Below are 15208 nucleotides of genomic sequence, written 5' to 3' on the forward strand. Positions count from 1 at the left end.
AATATTTGAATTTTGTTTTTTAAACCGATTAATAACCTTTCTAGAAAAATTTAACATTATCTCAGTTAATCAACACGGTTTTTGCAAAGGAAGATCAACGGGTACCGCTATGCATTCATTTTTGGAACGCGTCTACCATTTTCTTGACGTTGGTGAGTATCCAGTGGGTATCTTCTGTGATCTCAGTAAGGCTTTTGATTGTGTTGACCAGAAAAAATTAATGTCTAAATTGTATGCATATGGCATTCGAGGCTTAGCTCTGGGTTGAGTAAAAACTTTTCTTGAAAATAGGACGCAATATGTTTCTATTAATAATAATAACTCTGCGTCACACCAAGTAAAACAAGGTGTCCCACAGGGCTCTGTTCTAGGTCCGGTGCTTTATCTATTGTATGTGAATGAGATAGATTCTCTCTCGAGTAGTACGCATTTTACAATATATGCTGATGACACCTCCCTTATTACATCTAATATCAATGAGAATGCATTAGAAGCTGACTGTAATAGTTTAATAAGTAATTTGACAGAGTGGTTCTACCAAAATTCTCTGTACATCAATATAAATAAAACCAAAAATTTTGAGATTTCATGGTGCTCAAAAAATTTGTAATACCCTTAATTTTACACTAAACAATGTTTGTTTGACTTCCAATGATGAAACAGTTAAATTTTTAGGTCTCAATATTGATAAAAACTTAAATTGGAAAACTCATTGTGAAATACTGGTGAGTAAGCTATCTTCTTTTGCATACCTCTTTCGTAATTTAAGGACAGTACTTGATCTGGAACAGCTTGTGTATGTATATTACGCTCAAGTTTATTCTCGACTCAGATATGGTCTTTGTTTTTGGGGAAGTTCTACACTTTCCTCACAAGTTTTCATTGCCCAGAAAAGAATAATGAGATGTATGGTTGGGGTCACAAGTACTTATTCGTGTAGAAATATTTTTAAGAGCCTTAATATTTTAACTTTACCGTGTTTGTTTGTCTTTGAGTTGTGTTTGTATATTTTCCAAAATAGAAATAAATTTACATTAAATAGTTCTGTTCATCAGTGTAATACAAGGCAAAGTAAATACTTTCAAGTTCCATTTACTAGAAAAAAAGTAATTTTAAATAAACTGCCTGACGAAATAAAAACGATTAATAATGTATTTTTATATAAGGGTGCATTAAAAGCGTATTTACTTGATAAGTGTTATTATTCTGTAACAGAATTTTTAACAGGTGTATCTTAGTGTGTAAGTGTTTATGACAATTCCTATACATGTAAAATGTCGAACGGAAATAAATTATTATAACAAGCAAAATACTAGGTTTTGGAGCCCAGAAAATCCGCATTGGATACAAGAAAAACAAACAGCGGCCGGAAAAAGTGAATGTTTGGGCTGGAATAGTAAGAAATCATATACTGGGAGCTAATTTCTTTGAGGGCAATTTGACAGGAGATACTTATTTGGATTTTTGCGTTTTCAGCTGATTCTAGCCCTTCTATTTACTAATTGACCTGTTTCAACCATTTTTTAAAATTTCAACTGGAAAAAAAATATGAATTTTGTTCCATCATTGTGGGATACATTATACATTGTATAACACATGGGGAGAATGAAACAAATATATTTTCATTTGGGAAATGCTTTGAGTTAGCAGCAGAATTTAGCTGATCTTTGAAAAAAACATTTTATCTGATATCGAATTTCATTATTTATTTTCTTAACTAATCTTCATCCGAAAATTTAAAGTATCCAATCAATTCTATCGTATCTAGTGTGCGTACTTGAAAATAAATGACACATTGATAAGATTTAATGAAATTTTCCTGAAGTAATTTATTTCTACCTATCTGTAAATCTTATCGAATTTTGAAAAACGAACATTGTTTTTCGCTTAGAATATTAAATTTAATATTTATAGATTGAGTAGCTTGTTATTGCAAGAGAAAGACAGAATATAGTTTATATGTTTGATTTAACCGATTTTAGATATTTAGGAATTAGAAGTTAAGTAGTGTCATAAATAGAAGACGTTTCTAATGAAAATACTGAACTTTAATTATTTTTAGAAATATTTCACAATTCCAACATGAAAAAAAAGGATTTATTGAAGGTTCAGATACTGAGAGTTCCATATTTGAACGGTATGTCGAAATACGTTCAAAACACAAACAAATATAATATATGGAACTGGATTTTATAAAACAAACGAAAACGACAAAACATGATAAATATTAAGAAAATATTTATTTATGATGAATATGATAGCGTGGTTCCACAGAAATAATATCCAATAAACAGTAAAATAATTACAAAATTCGTTTTATCAGAATTAAACATACACCAAAATAATACAAGACGCTAAGGAATTCGAAAGATGAGTAAATATATTGATTCAATAAATTGTGTAGAAAATGAAATTGCCCAGATCCTTTCTGTTTTAGAACTTGAAAAGAGATACATTCATCGGTTTTCTGATAGATTTTTTATTATCGGGCTGTACCGGATAATACTCGATGAATCACAGACCAATTTTCATATGAACGCCAAACTAGCGGCGTTAACAGTGAAGGCAATAAAATGCAGGTGGTAAACACGAGTTAAAGGGCGATCAAAACAATATCAGCTGGCCCGTGTTTAAAGTAGATATCGCCTCAACAAAACGATTAAACTCTATTTGAGGGTGGTTCGCGAATTAACAACCCGCAACGCATCTGCCCGTTCCCATTGTTTTTATTTGGGGTCGACACGGTGCTCTTCGATTAAACGGGGTAGGTACCTATTTAGCCGCTGTGTAATCATAGTTTTTACGCGAAACGGTGTTAAATCGGATTAATCAGCCTGTCTAATCACTTACTACTAACTTTTTTTTAATTACGATGTAATTACGTAATGAAATGCTGAATGAAGCTAATGATCCGTAAATAAAAAGGCTTAGGCATAGCTGTTTCAATTTTTTTTTCTAAAGTAAAGAAAGGGATCAAATTGGCTATAACTAAAAACAAATGCACTACTAAAAACAATCTGGTACGCGTGTTGTATACAAGTAACCCCAAATAAAGAAGTCCTGCTCTGGTCTGGTGATCCAGGTGGTCGCTGAACCGTTATACCGTTTTTAATAACCATATCACTTTTCAGAGCTGGGTAATTACTTGTAATTTAAAAATAGTTACAATTACAAATTACTTTTTAAAAAAAGGAACTAATTACAATTACAAAGTATATTCTTTAAAAAAGGAATTATATTAATTTAATTACAGTTACATAGAAAATGGATTTAGCAATTACTTTTCTAATTACTTTTCTAATTACTTTTATGATAAAGTAAATTATAGTGACCAAACAGAGAAAAAGGAAAAAGTTAAGTTAAAAATTTAAATTAAAAGTGTTGTGTAATATTGCGTTTTATTATTTATTAGAATTGATACTAAAATGAAAAGATTATTCTTATTCATTTTCTAATATAGAATTTTTATATTTTTATTCCTAATCTAATAATTTAAACTAGTTCAGTTCATACTATAATTTTATATTATTGGTCAGGTAATTAATTCAACCCGATGCTCTTTTTTTGGTTGTTAGTACATTTGCAAAATATAGAATACAGTAGTTTTGGGTAGACTGGAAAGCAATAATTATTATTAAAAAAAATACGAATCAAACAAGTACGAGTGAAAGGCTGAGTAACCGAACCAGAAGTTTTCTCAACTCAAAATAAGAGCAGTAACACATAGATACATAATATCTATTTTTATAAAACTTGATGCTATAGACAACATATTTTTACTTCGTATATTTTCTAAATTAATAATAATTATAATAAAATAAAATGTACTCTGTTAATTCTGAGGTTAATTCAAATCACTTATTGTTCACGCGGCACAAGGCTTTCTTCAACTGAAATAATAGAAGTCTGCAAGTCTGTACGCAATTACGCAATACGCATGATCTTAAAAGTAATTATAATTAATAGAAAAAGTAATTGTAATTGGAAAAAGTATTTGTACTTATAGAAGTAATTTGTAATTCGATAGTTCAAATAATATAATTACAAATTACAATTCCTATAACAATTTTGCTGCAATTACAATTCCAAATTACTTTAATAAAAAAAAGTACTTAAATACAATTACAATTACAGGGAAAAAAAGGGAATTGTAATTGCTAATTACTTTTTCACCAGGAATTACCCAGCTCTGTCACTTTTACTATTAGAGGTAGACTTAACAAATGTTGTATTACTGTAATTCTGAAAAATGATTTTCTTAAAATGGCATAATAAATACACTAGGTTCATAAATTTTTTACAGGGATTTTAAAACAATCTCAAATTTTTGGGTGATCTTCAAAGAGCTGTAACTTGGAAGGAAATGGTCATAGAGAGAATAAAAAAAAGGAAATTGAAGGTTCAGGAGTCTAGTTTTCAGATCTGTAGTTTAAAATTTTTTAGCATCAGCAGCTTTTGAGTAATCATGAGAAAATCAACAGAAAAAAATTTTCTATTTCTATGCTTACTGTATTTAAAAAAACAAAGTTTAGTTTACTTCAACTTTTGAGAACACTCTCTACAGTTTTCAATATCATCATAAAAAATGTTTACTTATAGCTGCTGCAAATTTTCCTTTCAACATTTTTTTTTATTTAAAAATTCTCCCAAAAATGGCGTCTTATTAGAAATCAGACGAAATGTTACTATTTCAATATTTAGTTGCAATGTCTTGTCATTGCTAATTATCATTTCCTATAACCTTCAAATGATTAAAACTATGTTTACTAATGAAGATAAATAATTTGTTACCATAGTTTCAGGGAGTATTTTATAACTATGACCCCTCGTTACCCATAAAAATTCAATGAGGAAGACATTGTTTTTGAAAAAAACATTTTTTACAATAATTTTATTGTAATCCAATATTTTGAATTGTCTTAACTAATTTTTCCTTTGACCGTCTGCTAATTTAGATATAAATAATTTAATATATAATTTAAAATTAAAAATAAGTGTATTTGGGCATTAGGCTACACTTAAACCTAATTGCTGTAACGTTTTAAGCAACACTTGATTTCAATGCATTATTTTGAGAAAAAGCAGACAGATTGACTACTTCAGTTATAACTTTCAAGTGTGCACAAATTTCTGATCATAAATTCACATGTATAAATTACAAACCCATTAGATCCTGTTACAAAACAAAACGTGATTTAAGAAGACTTGTACCTTATAAAACACCTTATCTTCAGTCTGTACGTTATTATTTATCTACTTTTATAAAACAGATAACTATATTTAACTTCAGCTTAGAAACAGATTTCACATTGATTACGTATCTTTTTTTTAAATAACACGTTAACGCTTGTTTTCTTTAGATAATTTTCTATTATTTTTTGTTTCAAAATAAATTTTGTTTATCCTTATCGTCCTTAATTTTCGTATCTTTGACATTTGAAATAAAGTAACTGTGTAAGCTAATCGTCGAAAAGTAAATATGAATGTTTGCGCACCAGATGTTGATAAAAACATGAAATATATTGAAATAAACCGAGATTTAAGAAAAATTTTAGTGATGCTTATTTCTGTTTCTATAAGAGATTATTAAAAATTTAGAGTTGTTAGTCACTTACGTGAAAATAAGGACCTTCTCGTGGCCTAGCCAATATGAAACGACATTTTTTAACGAAAAACGTCTCTGCGGGGCGTTAGTAAAATTAAGAATTAGAAGAAGAAATCAGAAAATGGAAATGTTATAAGAGTAAATTTCTTCAAATCAAAGTATAGAAAGTAGGGTTTTATGCTTTTCAAGGGTCTCCTTGAAAAGCATAAAATAATTTTAGAGAGCAAGCGGAAACAGATATTTGTACCTAATTTCCTATAATACGTACTTTTAAACAACCACTTAGCTTGCATCCGATTCCTGTTTTTTGTAATTATAGCAAGATTAGGTTGCTGATTTTAATCAAGTCAATTTTTTTTAATGAGATCAGGTATAGACCTCTTTTGTTTCTATGCAAGCTGACATCATATTGTCCATTGCTTACACCAAAATATATGAATTCTTAAAATCTGCAATTTATCCTAAATGCAGTGTTTGTTAAAGTCAAAATTATTTAATTGACTTTATCTTTAAGTCATTATTTCTTTAAGAGATATATACCCATTACTCATTACTGTTGACTATTGCCTCCAATACAAAACATCAGAGAATTTAAAACACTTATAGATACCTAAACAGATCAATCTATTTAGAATGACTTTTGCTGGTACATCAAGATATACATTCATTCATTGACGTATTCTCCTTTCCGAGAATTTTTCATTATGTACTCAAGAAGTTTCGCTAGATCCATATACACGATAAATCTAATAAGTAATAGCATCGTCGAAATTCCAGAGGAAACAAATATCGATCAATTAACGTAATGTATAGAATGAAAAGATAATACTCAATAATTATTAAGGAAGTGCTTCATTAATTAACTAAAAGTTAGTAAACTTTTTAATTAGAATATTTGCATACAAATTGTATGTGAACAGACCAGACACTTTCGAAGGATTGAAAAATCGAATCAGAGAAGTTCGAAACATGACACCAAATGTTATTCAAAATGTAATCGATAACTTTGAGCACCGAATTGGGCACTATACAATGGTTAATGGGGGCCACTTTGAACATTTGCTGTAATAGAATAAAAAGTAGTACTAAATTATTGTTTCATTTATTAAAACAAACAGCGAAGTGGAAAATTCTAAAGGGCGACATCCAAAAGCCTCCTCCGTAACAACCCGAGGCACACAATAAACATGTCCGAGAGATATGAAGAGGAGACTTCGAATGAACAATGAAAGTCTATCCGTTCTGCTTTGTGATCGTAAATAATGGTGAAATATTCGGAAAGTTGGTCCGGACGTGGAAGCAAATCGCAGTCATATTTCCGGAGTTGGATTTCTGTCCGTCGACTTTAATGGGGAGGATTCACAGTGTGATCCAGCAGCTTGCACCGTGTATCGAACAAACACCGACACGATATTTTATTATTAAAATTATTATGTGAACTAGACAAGTTGAAACACCTGTGCAAGCGTTATCCAACTCACTCCGTTTTCCTTATTTCGAGTATAATTAAGTACCCCGAAATACGTTTTACCTGTAAATCAGTTAAGGGAACACATTTTTACACGAAAAAGGTCATATTTGCCATTCTAGATCCGAAAATACCACACAAGGACTGGAAAATGAAATATATACGTGTTAAAAAAATGATTGTAGCCCAAAGATGGGCTACAATTTTCTTCAGTTGATATTAGAAAAACATATACGCATATGCATCATAAATATCATAATGTTAGAAAATTCAATAAATGGAATTGGATAGGGACTATAGATATTTCGCTGATATATTATTTGCTCCTAATAAAGAATTATTCAAATTCAAATTTCTGAGAATTTCGTGCAGATACGATATCATCGCTTAATGTACATGTCACAAATGTATCTGAATCAGATAATTCAATTTTACTATCAATAACAACCATGCACGACATGCATGTCATTCTATACCTAACTCTCCATTAGTCAGGGTTTTTTAAATACTGGAATAATGATGTCACTACGTTTTGCTAATATTCACTTTTGAATGTGGTAAGGACAAAAAAAAGTTATTTGTCAACTATAATTTATATAGAAAATACGACTGATACAATTTGAGTCACGCAAATTTTATAGATCTTCTACAAAAGTTTCAAAAGGTTGTTGCTTTTGTCATCACAATTCCGTTAAAATTTTTTGCAAAAGTAATACAATATAGGAAGAAAACAGTACGAACTTGAAATAAAACACATAGTATTCAAGTGCAGTAAGCAAACGAATTTAATAAATACTTTTAATGATAATTATTTAACAACATATAAACAATTTCCAAATTTTTAAATTTGAAAGGACCAAAACAATATATAATTTTTTACACAATATTTTTCTGTGTGTGAATTTAATTAATAAATAATAGGCTACTGCGGGGCAGATATTAAAAGAAATTGAGGTTTAACATTTATATTTAATGAAAACTAGTGATAATAATAGTTATTTATTCTATAAGTGTTTTAAGTAACATTTTATCCACGCAAGAATGTTTAAATGCGAGAACGTAGTTCAAGCGTTTAATATTCTTAAATGGATAAAAGACAATTAAAACACGAATGCAATACAACGTTTTATCCATAATCACATCACAATCAAATCCAAGGAAAATATAGCTGTTCCTTACAAGACGAGACATCCGTAACTTTTGCAAATTATTCACTAACTTCGGCAGATGTTATGCGTTCCGAAAATGATGGCAACAATGCTACAAGAGTTGTTATTAATGGAAAGGAAGTTAAATGTGATAAAACAAAAAACGAAATGTCTATTACTATAAATGTTAATGTTAATAAGTACATAAATTAAATTCACTTATTATTTTTTCATTATTCTACTAGTGAAATAAAGTTACTTTATTCCACTAGTGGATAAAGTATCACTTTAAACGGTTCATATGTATGGATAAAAGTCCGATTATAAGGTGACTCTGGATAAAACAATAAATGCAGGTTGTATATCTTAAAAATCCCTGAAATATCTCACAATCAGTTGGGCTCCGTGTTGTTGTTAAATTCAAGATATTTTTCTGTATAGGTTAATTTATAACTTCTTATAAATAATATTTTTACTGTGCCTTACTAGATTAGGAAAATTCGAATCACATTTTGAAAATTCTGCTATGGAATTGCCTTAAAAAAACTAACAATAACGTAAACCAAACTAACCAGAAAAAAACCATTATAATTTTAATGGACATTAACTGGATATGTCGTGCTGTTGATACGATACAAAAAAATCAATTGAAGAATACAACACGCATGTGATACTCGGCTAAAATCCTGTGCATTTATATCCGCTACAGTTAGAGCACGCAAGGATTTCTATTTTATACGGTAAATGTAGGACAATCAATTTTTATTATCCTGTAGGGAAAAGTCACGTAAGCCTGATTGTATAGATGTCGTTAGTCATAATTTGTCAAAAATGAAAGTAATTACATGAGAATAATGTTAAATAAGGTAAGGAATATGTTATTATGGCAAAGTGGTTAAAAAGAACACAATAATTTGATCCGTGTTCTTCCTAAAAACACAAAAAACAATTATTATATACCACGTATGTACAAATAGTTTAATCTTAATAATTATTGAAAAATATACACCTAAATTTGTTTAAAATTGGGCCTAGTTAAATATTTTCAGAAAATTCTCTAAATTTTACAATAAATGTTAGGGGAAACAGGTGCAATACCAGACAAAAAACAGACAAATCCATTACATGAACAGAATATATTTCGTATTATTTCGATCCATATCTAAACGCATTTTAATATAAATAATATAAATGCTTGTTGTTACGTGGTTGTTAGATTGTTCAAAAACATCATTCAAAACATTCTCCCATGCACCTAATATGTTTCAGGTATCAGAATTCCGGAGAAAAAGAGAGCCAATTTTATCCAAGTCCCTAATAGGGAGGCAATAGAAATCCGGAAAAATGAAGATAATTTCAATCGAGAAAAATATACTGATTCTAATAATAATATTCAATCCGTGAATCTCAGTCTAACATCACACACACAGCAAGGAGAAATAACAATAACAGTTTATAAATTTGCAAAAGAGTTGATAAAGATCAATAAACATTGTCGATTATTGAATTTTTAGAATATAAATTTTCACTACCTATATTTTTTTCTACCAATTTCACTAACAAATACTTTCAAGTTAAAACTGTATACGACGGCAATGAATGTAGGAAGTATAATTCGACGCGTTTCTAAAAGACAGCACACGATTTCTTGGCGTACTTAAAACGTTGGCACATTTTGCCCTACTTTCCCCTACTAATAAAAACCCAATAAAAAGAGTGACTAGTACTACGGTGTTGACGAAGTCAATCCTATTTTTGTCCGTGCGGGCTATCTTTAGAAGCAAATGTCCAAAATTGGTTCTATATTTACCGTATAGAAATCGGTGAAGTCACCCGCGAAAAACTTCAGGAATGGCCTAATGACCACGAAAATAAGTTTTGGCGCAGGTGGGCCGTTTCAACAAATTCTAAAGTTATGATGAAGCCGGTGAGAGTAAAACCGGTGAGTAATTCTCGTACGGTGAACGTCTGTGTAGCCGGTCAGTAAACGGTTATTTTTAATTTTCGCTTCTAATTGAACATACCACCTTAGAGGTAGCACAGTGGCAAAATTCCACGTTAAATCAAATAACCAGAATAAATAATACTTTAATATAACAAAGCCATTTTTTATTTTAAGCAAATAAATCCTCAATCTAGTCATCCTCAACGACGATTTTCAAAATGTGACGCTGTCATTTAAGTTCCATATACTTTTTCAGTTTCAAAAGTAAATTATACTTAATTCTAACTATGACGGACAAAAAACCTAGACTTCGTGATCCTGTGAAGGAGCAACAGATGTGGAAGGTCTACATACAGTCTGAAGATGACGGCGCCAAAATTTGGAAGCATAATTGGGGCTGGATACTAGATGAATACAAGTAAGGATATCAACGTCCCCTTTTAAGAGTCCTACATCTGTTCTAGAGGCAGTTTGAAGACATTAGAATTAAATTATCAGTGTATTGGGTTGATGAAGTTCGTAGCTCTGCATTCAAAATTTATTTCCTTTTAATAAACAAAATACTTGATGTAATCATTGTGTACGATTGCCTCCCAATGATCTGGCAGTTTTTCTGATTGTTGAGAAGTGAAAAATTCACCAAACTTTGTCCTTTCTAGATGTCTGAAAAAGACGCTCGACGAAAAAACCGAACAATCGACATTTTTAGCTGCCGTGAAAGAGGAAGTCAAAGAGGATAACAGAAAACTTAGCAAGATACCGGAATCCATCAACCATTTCTATGGATGGGTTGCTAAAGAGGAAGATTTCAAGTTGGAGAAATATGGGCCTGATTACTTCAAAGCTCTACAGTTGCCGGACATATTCAAACTGATTAAATAATTTTGTCAGATAGCTATAAAATTATTGCCATACTGTCGTCGTGCTTCTAGAAAGGAACATTTTTTAATAAACTCAAACTACAAAATGTGTGGTACCTGCACTAGTAGCGTATCTTATAAAACCAATGTCCCTAATAACCTGAAAGTCATTAAAGTTACTGGTGTAGGCAATAGAAAGGATTCAACTTATGAACAATATTACAAACCCAAAATAAATACATCTAAATTACATATACAGGGTGGCCCAATAGTGTGACAGTTCAATATCTCCCTTATTATAAAGATTTGAAAAGAAATATTTTATGGGAGTGATGTACTTAAAAAATTCATTTTAAAAATATTTTGAATTATACAGGGTGATGCATTAGGGCGGAGCATCTTTAAAGTGGTTTTTCTTAAACGGAACACTGTATATTTTTACAAATTTGTGCTCTACAGAAAATTATCTTTCCTGCAAGATTACTGTTGTTTAATTGTCAGTAGTGTAAACTGCTGAAGTTTAAAAATATTTCCAAATGAATTTTTCTCAATCAGAAATCGTTGATATGATTTATGTATGTATGTAAAACAAAGACAGCTAGAAAGAGAATTTTCTGTAGAATACAAATTTGTAAAAATATACAGTGTTCCATTTAAGAAAAACCACCTTAAAGATGCTCCGCCCTAATGCATCACCCTGTATAATTCAAAATATTTTTAAAATATGAACTTTTTTAAGTCCATCACCCCCATAAAATATTTATTTTTAAATCTTTATAATAACTTTGACACACTATTGGGCCACCCTATATGTATCAAGACCTACCTGAAGAAAATATGTTTAAAGTCAAAAGTTTTAAATTCCATCATAAAAATTTCTACTTCCTTTTAACGCCCCCATATAATTTACATTTATTTGTGTACCTACTGACCTAATTTGTTCATTAAATTTAGATATCAACTCATCTGTTTACGAATTTTTGGAGATGAATAAATACGAGTATAATGATTACTTCACGATCTAACGGCGTCAAGTCTGAGTCATCAATTTTCATTTAAAAGTTAAAAAAATAATAAATGGAAATGCTTATGCGTATTTCGAAGACTGCTAAGTTCAATATTCGTTCTCAATAACCTTTGACATGTTTTTTTATAGACCTAAAACATTATTCAAGATAATGACCAAGAAAGTAACCCAATCTACTATACGGGGTGGTCCATTTATTTATTTTGAGCTTATCAGATTGTTTTTAATGTTTTTTTGGTTCTGTTATTACTTGTATCTTTTATTTTTGTATTAACTGGCCTGCCCCGTAAAAAGTTTTTGCTGTTGGGTATTAAAATAAAACAAGACCATTTAAAGTTGATTTTAACAACACAGCGTTCAATCAAACAGCTCATATCCTGTTCTCGAGACAGGGAATAAATTAAAGGACACCAAGGAAACTAGGAAAACTTATCCCATTCGCCCCGCATCGAAACTTATAACGATTATCTGTCTCTTTTCTTCCATTAGCTTTAAAAACTCTAGAGTATGCCCTTTTCTCCCCTGCCTCCTTTTGTTAGCGTAATCGAGGCCCCGTTACCTATACGGGAGGAGCCTACGGGGCGGATGTGCTTCCTTCCTTCCGGTCTTTAGCCAATGAAACAAGCTAGTTACGTAACCATGGCTACGGGCCCGGATATAACACACGTCAGGGACCCACCCATTGCTAAACGGCTCCTTTGAACGGTTCTTATTAAAGGCATAAGCAGAACTTATGGGCGTCGATAAATTTCTGCAGTAATCAGGCCGGAGCGCAGTTCAGTCCTGGATATATTGCCCTCTAAGACCGTTTTATCGAAATTAGTTTTGGTTTCAGTGCTGCGTTACGTCCTGGGACGTCCTTAAATTAGCTTATTCGATGGGTCGATTACTTGTTTAACAACGACGAGAGCGATTTTAGGGGCCCGTTAACGGTTGTTTTCTTTCGTTTCCAGATAAAATAAGCGTTAAATCGGTGAGCATGAAAATGGTTAGTGATAATTGGTTTTGGGAAAAATCCTGGAATCTACTATAAATTTCTAAGTTCTCAAAGCTGATATTGTTGTCTTTTTTTAAATTTCAGGTTTTTCCTCAGCCACGACCCTAAGATAATTTTTTATTGCAGGTTTTCTGCAGGTACAGGGTGTAAGAAAGCTTTCGACTACCTATTTCTGCGTTACTAGATTTTAGAATATAAATTTATCCAACATAATAATTGTCTTAATGGTAAAGCCATGTTGACCTACAATTATATTAATATAGATATATTACTTAGAATTGACAGATTGTTGTTATACTACATCAAAGTTTTTTCTATATGTGCCAAATTTATACAAAATTGAAATAAAAACCAAAACTAAGCAATTACTTTCACCAGAATGATGAAACAAGTGTTGCATTCTACAATTTATCTAATTTTATGGATGGCAGAATTGAAATATAACTGTTTGTACCTACTCCAAAAAATTGAGCATGCGCACTTGTTGAATTTTTGAAGTAACACAAGATTCAAATTATTTGCAAGCGAAAATGTAGCGAAAATATTAATAATAACCAGCTAGCTGCAAAAGAAATATTGGTTTATTCTGCTGTACCTATGGACTCTGCAGTTCAATTTTTTCCTATGTCTAATAGTTCCAAATGCTGTTTTACACAACAATTTATAAACTGTTATTCCAAAATTTGCACGATTTCAATTTCTCCGAAAATATCATGATGAAATAAATCACCCGGGTTTCGGAAGATGTCTGAAATTAATAAGAGATCAATTTTGGTTCCCGAAAATGTTTCGTTTTATTAAAAAGTATATAGCTGCGTGTTTGCATTGTGGATATAGTAAAGGTGCATATGGTAAAATTGAAGGTGAATCCGATACCAAAGCCGGAAGAGCCAATGCAACAGTGCATATTGAACATGTAGGCCCATTTCCAAAAAGTAAATAAGGTTTTTCGTATATTTTAACTATAGTCGATTCTTTTACTAAATATATAGTTGTAAGACAGAGAACTCTAGGTTCGGCAGAATGCATTAAGAATCAGAGGCAAATTTTTGGAGAACTTTAGGGTTACCCTAAACGCATAATTTCTGACAATGGGTTGACTTTTACTAGTCGGTATGTCAAAGAATTTTTAAGTGATAACAGATCAGTCATATCAGAACTGCGAATGTTACACCCAGAGCAAATGGTGAGGTAGAGCGGTTCCATCGAACCTTATTAGATGCACTGACAATTTATTTTTCAACAAATTAATGAATTGCACAATTTACTGATGACCGCTTTACACATTTCAACATTTGCAATAATTTATTGGCCAATTTCATGCCAACCTCGAACCTCGTCAACTCTCAATCTCAAATCATCATAATAGGGTTGGCATTTAAAAAAAAATACAAAATATAACTAGATATCTCTAAAATTGATACCAATAAATTAGAACATGTTCTAGATCTCCAATTTCTTAATCAAGTTATTGAAGTCATAAATTGTACTCCAATTTCTGTTTCACCTTCATAAAATAAACTTTATTGTTCAATAAATTGTTGTGTGTAAAACAGTTTCAAGATATCTCTGTTTCTTACAATACTAAAATCACACTTTTTCTACCAGTGGGTACCATTTTGTATTGCTCTCATTTATCTTCGAGTCTTCAGAAACAACGCTATACAGCCCTGTATAGTCTTTTCGAAGTCAGTTGAACATGTATAAAAACGCCTAGCAATAAAATTTAATGAGTTTCATAGGCGTCCCTAAAAAAGTTTTCTGCTAAAGGTAAAAATTATAATAATTTGTATATTAATTTGTATATAATGTGTAGAAAATTTCTGTATGTTCATTTGACCAACAACACTTACGTCCTCAAACAATTTTATTATATTGATGGTAAATTTCGTTTTGTTCCGTTTCAAAAGGTCTCCAAAATAGCATGTTGTGATAATATTAGTAAACAAAATATCCCTCTTATTTCTCCCTTTTGCAATTGTAATATAAATGACCAATAGAATGTGCTTATAATAAATTAAAATTACTTGAATCACACCAAATCCCGCATTGCTGCACTGCACTGCTAAGCCATTTGTTGACAACTGAATTTATGGCCAGGTCGCCTAGTGTTGCTGTGTTTGTGCCGCGTTTGCCAGTGCCTCATTCCTCAACCGGG

General features: G+C 31.0%; 1 protein-coding gene across 1 annotated transcript; it reads left to right on the top strand.

Annotated features, from left to right (window-relative positions):
- Positions 1 to 10453: 10453 nt before the first annotated feature.
- LOC108912814 lies at positions 10454 to 11048 on the top strand. The gene is made up of 2 exons (XM_018718206.1): positions 10454 to 10584; positions 10826 to 11048. Exons 1-2 carry the CDS (start codon positions 10454 to 10456, stop codon positions 11046 to 11048), a joined length of 354 nt encoding a protein of 117 aa, XP_018573722.1.
- Positions 11049 to 15208: the final 4160 nt, after the last annotated feature.

This window comes from Anoplophora glabripennis, unplaced genomic scaffold (genome assembly GCF_000390285.2).
Source record: "Anoplophora glabripennis isolate ALB-LARVAE unplaced genomic scaffold, Agla_2.0 scaffold321, whole genome shotgun sequence".
Taxonomy (NCBI): domain Eukaryota; kingdom Metazoa; phylum Arthropoda; class Insecta; order Coleoptera; family Cerambycidae; genus Anoplophora; species Anoplophora glabripennis.